This window comes from Microtus oregoni, unplaced genomic scaffold, assembly GCF_018167655.1.
Source record: "Microtus oregoni isolate MIOR12 unplaced genomic scaffold, Mior012 000003F_ref0000135, whole genome shotgun sequence".
NCBI lineage: Eukaryota > Metazoa > Chordata > Mammalia > Rodentia > Cricetidae > Microtus > Microtus oregoni.
In genome coordinates this window covers 22,996,196-23,005,373 of record NW_024543062.1, presented here as the reverse complement: position 1 = coordinate 23,005,373, position 9,178 = coordinate 22,996,196, and the positions used below count along the sequence as shown (strand labels likewise).

Below are 9,178 nucleotides of genomic sequence, written 5' to 3'. Positions count from 1 at the left end.
TAGGTGAGGCCCCAGGTTAACATAGGTGTAACCCCTCCAGGGTTACAAACTAAAGACCCCACCCACTCTTGCTTGGACATGCCTTGTACAGGAAGCACTGATGTCTCGTGTAGTGCTGTCCCTTGGTGCACACACCAGAACATCACTCCCCCAACCCTGCTTCACGTCGGTCCCACAGTGGTCACACGGTTTGGGATCTTTATTCACTCCCAAGTCCTTGTAGCCAGAATTCCTGCTTGTCCCTGGAAGCCACAAAAGGCAGGCCAGCAATGAGACCCTTACCTTGCAGAGTCCTTCCAGCAGAACTGCTGCCTGAGATGCCATCATCCCCCTGCTTCCCACCCCACGCCCAGATATGCCAACAAAGAAAATGACAAATACTGTAATACAAGAAAATGGTTGTATTCTATTTTTTAGTTCCAGACAACTCACAAATACACTGCCTCTGTATGCAGATACACTCTGATGACTTCAGCTAAGAAAGCAGCTGACACTCATGACACAGGTGGGGAGGTGATGACCTCTGAGGTTCCCCTACATGAACTATTCTGTTAAAGTCACTTAAAAAAGAATCGCAGACTACATGGTGTGGGCAGAACGGCAGCTGAGTGCATCTCCTGCCACTATAGTGTAATAAACAGCAAACAGCCAACACTTACATGATGCACACCAAAATGATGACACCCAAAAACATGTTCCTTTTAAAGGACAGAATTTTCAATAAAATATTTCTTTAATACTCTGCCTGGTGCTTCATAATGCTGTAGGAAAGTTAAACGTGAGTCTAGTCATCAGCCTCAGGGAGGGGCCTTTCCCATTAGCTTTTATTAATAGGAGTCACAATAAGGTCATAAATAAACAGGCAAATTATTAATCCCATGATTGAGGTTTAGGAGGAATACTTGTGAAAATTAGTTTGATGCGCAGCCAAGTTCTACAGCACCGACAGCAACTGCTCTTTGCTCTCACGTGTGTCCAACCCACCCAGAAAGAGCAGCAGCTGCTAGTGATGGGGACACAATGAACTCTACTCAGGAGCTTCTTTCCAAAAGGGGGAAAGGTTCAGTAAACGGCAGACTAGCACAGATGCCCTAAGGAAGGCATCTGAAACCAGGACGACTGTGTGCTGTAAAGCGACCCCTGACAACCAACAGGAGCAAAGCCTGCACTGGGCTTGCACTTCTGCCTGCAGTCTGTTTCCCTAAGGATCACGAATCTACAGAACACCTCACAAGTGCACTTGCCTCGGTCCTGGCATAGGAAAACAACGCTTATGTTCTTGAATTCCCTGACCAATTCAAAGTCATTGAAGGCCACCAGCTCTGTAAGAACATAGCTGACAACACCCAACAGTCTTTTCTAACCCCAATTTCTCCATCAGAAAGGCACCGACTATGATGGCAGAGGCAACCTAGGGCATCACTAGGGCCGCACACCAGTGTGGCAAGCCTTCTTACTAAGACTTAAGTGTGGCTTTCTAGAAACCCCAATACCATGTGCTAGACAATTTTCCCCCATATATAAAATCCTGTTTCTAATTTAAAAGGCTCAGCAGTGAGGGGACCACGTGTGTCACATCTAGTCTGCTCTCCAACTTGCCCACGAACCACTTCTGCAACTTTCATTCCCACTGTTTCAAATCCACACCTCCAATACCTTCCCAGACACTGCACCTGCCTCCAACACAGAGCACCCTCTCCTGAGACACTGCACCCACCACACTTGACAGATCCGGGAGACCCAGGGACTCGTAGGAATCTGTTCCCTTACTGGCGTGACAACTGGCTGGCTTCTGGGAGCCAAAGGAAACCACATGCTGTACTGAACACAGTGGGCTAAGAACAAGTCTGCTCCGGGATCTTGAGCTGCAGGCAGAGACATTAACTCAGTAGATCAGCTGGACAGCCAACCTGTGTGTGCTGGTGAGAGACGTTGTCCCCAGAGTCCAGAGTCTAGATATTACCATCATCCCCAACATTATTCATTGTGACAATGTGCTACAAAATAGGATTTGGGATCCTGATCGTCACAGGCTTGTGAGAAGGTAGCAGTCCCCATGTTCCCCTGATGAGGGAACACGGCCAAGGCCACGCTGTGCTCTGAAGCAATGAGTCCAGTGGAGAAGGGGCCAAGGATCAACACACATGCTCTGAGAAAATGGGGGCCCTGTACTGCCCAACCACCTCAGGCTGCCAGGGAATGGGAAGCCTCAGAAAGGAATGAGTGCAAGGCAGAGTCCAGTCCTTCCTTTCAGGAATGTGAGTGGAGGCTGTGCCACTGTCTGTCATGAGCATCAATATCTGAATGATTTCATTGAAACATGCTCTCAACGATCAGCACGCAGGCAGACGGGGTGTCTCTGGAGAAGGCACTTATGGCAGAACATTAGCAAATCCTGCTGCTTGGTGAGAGCACAAGTGGCTGACCAGACCTGACAGGAGGCCCGGCCAGGACTGCCACTCTTCACGCTCAACCAAGGCCCAATGAAGCATCACCTTCACTCATTTGCAGGGCTTCAGGAACAAGCTTCCATTCATTCCCAAACACTCACACCCTTACCACACCAGGTCTTCAGGTAAGGGTAGTGCAACACATGTGTGGTGCCAGAAAAATTGGCTCAGAAGCTTCTAGAATGGGCTCTACATTTCTCATCTGACCCACAGTTTACACCAGCTACTATAAGCAGCCTGGGTTCTTGCTAACTACAGCCACTTGCTTCACCCACAGCACGGTCTGAGGCCATCTGACAGATTGGTGGCCCCAGAGCATGGCACCTCCACTAAACACCTAAGGATAAGTCTGATTCCCACACAGAGAGCCATGGAAGAAGCCATGGTCATTCCAGGCCCGAATCTGAAGAAGGACACTTCTGCCTTTAAGCCCTGGGGGACACAAAAAGGCCCAGCCTCCCTGCTAGTGAGGTTACAGACACCCAGGAGAAGAGATATGGAAGACAGAAGCTAAGTGTCTCTTCGGACACCCAGGAGAAGAGACCTGGAAGACAGCGCATTGAGACAGAAGCTAAGGGTCTCAGCCATGTTGCCAACTCCCCAAGTGACCCTCACAGGGCAGATGGGCTCATGCAAGCCCAGATAAGACCGAAGAATGGGGGTGGTGTGGGCCAGTCAGGAACAAGTGAAGAACAAATGCCACTCACCCAGGGTCTTACTAATACAGATAGTGACAGCAGTGCAGAGACAACAGCCACTTTCCCAAACAGCTTGTCTGTCACCACCTGAAGCCAAGGGGTCACCTTCAGAGGAAAGGCTTCTCATCTGCCAATTCCCACGGCCTTTCGGTCATAACTTTTCATCCTGACTCTCATCACTGGTTGAACGATCATTTTGCTACCAAAGTGAACTGTCCTTGACTGGGTCACTCTGTGTCGAATGTGCCCCAATATGCATCTGCAGGGAGCGCAGAGAATCCCGGATGCCATGGTGTTGACAGTTGGGACGCTCAGGAGCAGCTGGATCTTGAAGGTGGAGTCACTGATTTGCCTTAAGAGTGAGGCCAGCCCTCACTCTTCCCATCCGCCGTGGCACAGCCAGAAGGCCCTCACCAGTGCAACACTACAGCCTGGTCTCCCAGTCCCTGGAACTGAACAGTGAGTCTGTGATGATGGGCAGCCCTAAGCAATCCCTGGCCAGTGTAAAATGAGCAGTGGTTTACAGACTGCTGGCTTCTTGGAGAAGCTGTTCCTGAATTTCCAAATCCTTTCTTCTTACAAGGGGCCCATGATTCCCCAAAGAGAGGGGGTGGGGGGGAATCAAATCAGTTAAGGTTATTAAAAGGAACAAAATCCTGCCCATAACTAGAATTTGAGTCCCATAATGTGTAAAATACAGAGCACAATTTAGCTGCTTCCACAATTCAAAGCCAATTCTATAAAAACAGCACTGTTGACAACGCAGAGCGGTTTCTCCTTATCTGAGGAAGGGAGGTGCCGATTAGATGCGTGCTCTTCAAATGGTTCCAAACTTTGCTTCTCAAAAGGCAGTTAGACAACCCAGGTGGGCGAGCTTCTGAACACATGGGTCCTGGAGACTTTCTCGTCTATTCGTGACATTTTTAGGGAAGGGGTGAAAGTTCGCATCTAGGGTAGAAAGAAATTGCACATCTATAAGCATGGAAAGCGTCATACTTTCCGGAAGGTGCTGGGCACCAAAACTAGCGTGTCACACACACACGCTAGACAAATGTTCTCTGCTAAACTACACTGTTACTGACAAGAATTTTAGCTGTGATACTACACTGTGTGCTTCTAACGTACCATACAAGCTGGCATCATGTATATGGACCAATGGTGACTGATAGGGAGGCACTTCACAGGGAAATGACCCAATCAAAAGCCATGAGAGGTATGGCTGCTCCTGATGCCAAGAGATCACAGGTAGCAGGGCCTGTGCCACTCAAGCCCAGTTCTATCTGCAGAACAGTGATGGCTGCTCTTTGCCACAGCCAACTGCTTGCTATTATGTGCCAGCCCCACCCCATGCAGTTATCTGATCTGATTTTAATGCTCAGTGAACTGTAAACCTTAAACCCGGCCTGGAGAGGGACAAGGCCAGAAGAAAGAGGCTGGTTTGCAAAGCTTCATCGCAGTATGTTTTGCTCTAGCATACACAAATCACCTGCCTGTCTAGGAACGCTGTGAAACACAGTCCCAGAGAACGTTGTAGTGTTTAAATACCTGCGTGTTGCCGCCAGTGGGGTTCATCTGAAGCTCCTCTGCTGTTGCATGAGGCCCACATTCTCATAGACTCGAGCGCTGTCCTCCCTCATTCTGCAGAGAAAGGAAGAAGGAAGACACCTGAACTCCTGCCATGTGCTGTCTGGCCTAGCTTTGCTAAGACCCCCTTCTCACTCAGGAGCTAACTCTCAGACACTTATGTGCAGTATCATTATGAAGTTGGAAAAGCAGCAGGGGCCTTGAGTCCTATGCCTTCTGAGTGTGAATGGAGCGAAGGCTGCTTGGAGGATAACAAAGGAGTTGGGTCATGTGCACACAAGACAGGAATTGTGGTCATGTCCAACAGAGGCATCAGAACAGGAAGGCAGGCTCCAGACACCTTTAGAACCTTGGGTGAAGATCTAAAAAAACATCCAAGGGCCAGCCTCCTTCTGTTAAGAAGGGTATCAGAGGAGTCTGTGTGGGCCAGGAGGATGGGAACTCTGAGAAGCCCCAGGGACCTGAGGTGTGCATCCTACATGCACGAAGGGTGAGGCAGAGTGGCCTGTCAGCAGCAGGTGAGCTTCATGGGAAAGGGGCTGGCTCCCCAGCAAGTTACCGTACCTAGTGGCTTAAAGCACCACCATCCCCAGGCAGTCTGCTGGGAGAGAGGGAAACAGGAAGAGGGAAAGTGACTCAGGAGAGAACACTGCTGCCACAGGACTTCATTCCTGTGTTTAACAGAGAGAGAATGTAAACACAGGGTTCTATCTGCTCTCAGAGCCATGTAGTGCCAATATTAAAGTCAGTGGGGCTTTAAAAGCCCACAGCAGAGGCAAACAAGCCAGATGCCAGGGGAAAGAGAAAGTAAATGTTATGACGGACAGTGACTTTGTACAAATGGCAAAGCTGCTAGCCACATGACTAGGCTAACAAAGGCTGTCCTGATGTATTTCACTTTAAACCAGGAACTGGCAAAGGTCTTCTGGAAAGAACCAATGTGTGTGTTATGCTTTGGGGTTTTCCTTTCCCAGGCCATGGTGCTTGAGGGGCAGAGGGGTATGGTCTGAGGGACTGTGGCTAAGCCAGGGCCCTTAGGACACCAGGCATTGGGGTGACAGGAGGAGCAAAATGAGGAGGGGAGATCACAGCAGACTTCAGTGTTAACCTGTGCCAATAGCCCTGAAAACTATCATTTAAGTTGCAGGAACCTGGGTATCCTGGAATGTGAATATGGGTCCTGTCAGAGTCCTGCCTCTCTTGAGAGTCTTTAAAGACATGCTACAGAGCATCAGCACGGAAGACTGGGGTACTTCACCCCCAAATGCCCTGGAGACAGTTAGTTGCCTTCAAGAAAGTGGTAAGCATCAGCCTGTGGCTCCAGGTTCAAGAGTGTGTCTATCTAACAGACACAGACAGAGATCTGTAGAGACAGATATAGCACACTGCTGGTTAAATATTCAAAACCCTGACAACTCCACAGCTGCTGAATACTAGGGACTCCGTAGTATTTAACTGTAAAGTCAGGAACTAATTTCCTTTTTCCATCCAAAGTTCAGGGCTATGTGAAGTCTGACTGACAGGACATGGGTCCTTCAGCACTCCACTTAGGAGTATCTCTAGTTCATCTCACTTGCTGGAAACATCAAATGGCTTCCTGTCACAGGTGTACTATTAAAGTATCTTCCAAATTCTTAAACTATCAAGATGATGTCATGCTGAATGCCTCTGGAAGAAAAACATTCCCAAGATCTTCCATAAGACGAACTCTCTAAGGTGCAAGGTCAAAGGTCACTGTACTCTTAAGGCTCTGGCTGGAGTTGCCAAGGCAAGCTGTCCCGTGGAGCTGGACCAAGGTCCTGAACTGCTGCTGTGGGATAGACAGCTGTTCCTTGAAAACAAAACTGTCCTCATCACTGCTGGACACTGCCCTTCTGACTTCATCTGGTCAGCGGAGAGAGCTTCAAGCTTTCCCTTCTTGTTCCCTGTGTGTCCTAAGCCGCCCATTGCTTCTTCTGCAGCAAGCCTATTCATAGTTGCCCATCATTTCCTACTGGGATAGATGCCCTTTTCCCTCTTTAAAAAAACAAAGCTAGTTCTGTGGGCTCTGGCTTTCTGACCCTTGTGCTTAAAAACTTAATTGGGCCAGGCAGTGGTGGCACACGCCTTTAATCCCAGCACTCAGGAAGCAGAGGCAGGCGGATCTCTCTCTGACCTGGTCTACAGAGTGAATTCTAGGACAGTCAGGGCTACACACAGAGAAACCCTGTCTCAAAAAAGCAAAAATTCTAGTAAGTTGAGCATCCAAACTGCCTAGACCTGGATGGAGGTGGGGGTTCCTTGGACTTCCCACAGGACAGGGAACCCTGATTGCTTTTCGGGCTGGGGGGGGGGGACTTAACTGGGGGAGGGGGAGGGAAATAGGAGGCGGTAGCAGGGAAGAGACAGAAATCTTTAATAAATAAATAAATTAAAAAAAAAATTCTGCCTGGCAGGAAGACTGGCAGATCATAGTCATGCTCACACATGAACAGAGAACTTATTTATTCTTACTTGTCAACGAGCCAAAGTACATTGTAAGGGACAGCACCTTCCACTGAAATAATTCCCCTGCAAAAGGAAAATTAGACTTCCCCTTGAGAACCCTGACCTAACAGGCTGAGGCCACACAGGGCCCTGCATGTGCATACTGGTTAGGGACCTTGAAACTCTGTTTAGACATTGTCCACACAGTTCCTAGAGAGCCTCAACCCCAACCACTCCCATGTATTATCAGTGGGTAGCAAGCAAGTGTGAAAGGGAAATACTGCAAACAACTGCATTAGCTTTTACCAGAGCTAAGCTGCCACATCACTACTTACTCTGCACAGGGTGGTGTTGGGGTGCAAGGTGGCAGGGGACTCTGATCGCCACTCGTCTGATCCACCAGAGAATACTTAATATTGGTATATTCATGTCCTTTCCTTTTGCTTTTCTGAAAGTTGGAAAAAACACAGTTAAGACGGACTGTGGATTTGGTTTTTTTTTTTTTTTTTTTTAAGAATACAGAAACAAAAGAACTTTTTACTTTATCAAGGAAAAAGAGAGAGACATGGAGGGGCCAAAACATTAAGAACACACTGTCAGGAGCTTGTCTCCTCCTTGCCCCAGCATCCTCAAGAGGGGTGCTCTGTGACCACAGTATCCCAGAGTCCCCAGAGTCATAGGAATGAAGGAAATGCCCACTGAACCAGGCCAGAGACCCTGCTCCTATGTGCAGAGTTCCTGCTGCCTTTGCAAGGAACTCTAACCACTTCGGGCATGTGCCCACTCCACCATGTTTAGATGACAGTAAGAAAGGGATATACTCCAGAAGGACTCACTTCAAGTAGAAATGCATGCAGGGATAGAAGGCACAATAATGTACTTTATTCATTTAGCACTGGGGATGGATGGCACCCAGAGCCCTTTGCACAAGGCTGAGCATGTGCTCTGGCACTGAGATACTCCACCAACCCTACAATCTAATTCCTAATACACATCAGAAAAGAACACAGCTCCTTAAAATGTTATTTGACTCTAATGATATGGCAAGGCAAGGAAACCAACAAGAGAATCAATGGAAATACAATCTCATCTCACAATGTCTTTATATGTATATGTGATGTGTAAGGGCTCACACGTGCAGAAGACAAACCTATAAAGTCAGCTCTCTCCTTCCTCCAAGTCACTGAGGATTGGGCTTAGGGTCATCAGGTTTGAACAGCAAGTGTTTCTAACCACTGTACAATCCCATTGGCCGGTCACCTTTTTGCAAATTCACCTGCAGATTGCCAATTCTCAAAGTGGAATCCATCAAGGGAGCAGGAGCACTGTTAGGCAGTGCTAATACTAAAGACTGACATACTCCTGGGAACCACCATCAGTTGCTCAGAGAGGTTAAACTGGTAGGCTGGGGACATAATTAGTAATAAGTACTTCCTGTCTGGTTGCACAAGGCTCTGGGATTGACCCCTGGCACTGGAGAAAAGAAAAGATGCTATCTGGTTCTCAACAGTGAAAGTGGCACTAACTAGCTAGTCTTTAGTGAAAATAAAAAAGCATGCATTGGAAGAACTGCATCCATGTTTCACAGGGAAACCCTTCCATGGAACCTTAAAAACTGTACAGGGATTACGGGGTGACTAGCACGTGATGCTCTTCAGAAATTCCTAACGGAGCAAAAGAACTATATGTTCATATAGTAAAACAGTGTGCAGCAGAGGAGAAGAGAGAAGAGGACTGTGTGCAAATGGATTCATATAAAATGCCTGGGGGGGGTGTGGAGAGATGGGCTCAGCAGTTAAGAACACTGGCTCCTATTTTAGAGGACCTGGGTTCAATTCCCAGCACCCACATGGTAGCTCACAACTGTCCGTAACTCCAATTCCAGGGGACCTGACACCCTCACACAGACAAAACAGGCAGAACACCAATGCACATATAATAAAAAATAAGTTATAAAAAATAAAATGATAGGGCTGGAGA

At 48.0% G+C, this 9,178-nt stretch overlaps 1 protein-coding gene across 2 annotated transcripts in view; it reads right to left on the bottom strand.

Annotated features, from left to right (window-relative positions):
* Positions 1-381: 381 nt before the first annotated feature.
* Ptpn11 (protein tyrosine phosphatase non-receptor type 11) overlaps positions 382-9,178 on the bottom strand; it is a 71,030-nt gene continuing 62,233 nt past the window's right edge. For both annotated transcript variants that reach the window (XM_041648007.1, XM_041648008.1), the window contains exons 14-16: positions 7,534-7,646; positions 4,694-4,786; positions 382-4,096 (exon numbers count right to left, since the gene is read on the bottom strand). In XM_041648007.1, the coding sequence (XP_041503941.1) occupies positions 4,717-4,786; positions 7,534-7,646 (183 nt within the window). In that variant the 3' untranslated portion in view covers positions 382-4,096; positions 4,694-4,716. The remainder of the gene's footprint in view (positions 4,097-4,693; positions 4,787-7,533; positions 7,647-9,178) is intronic.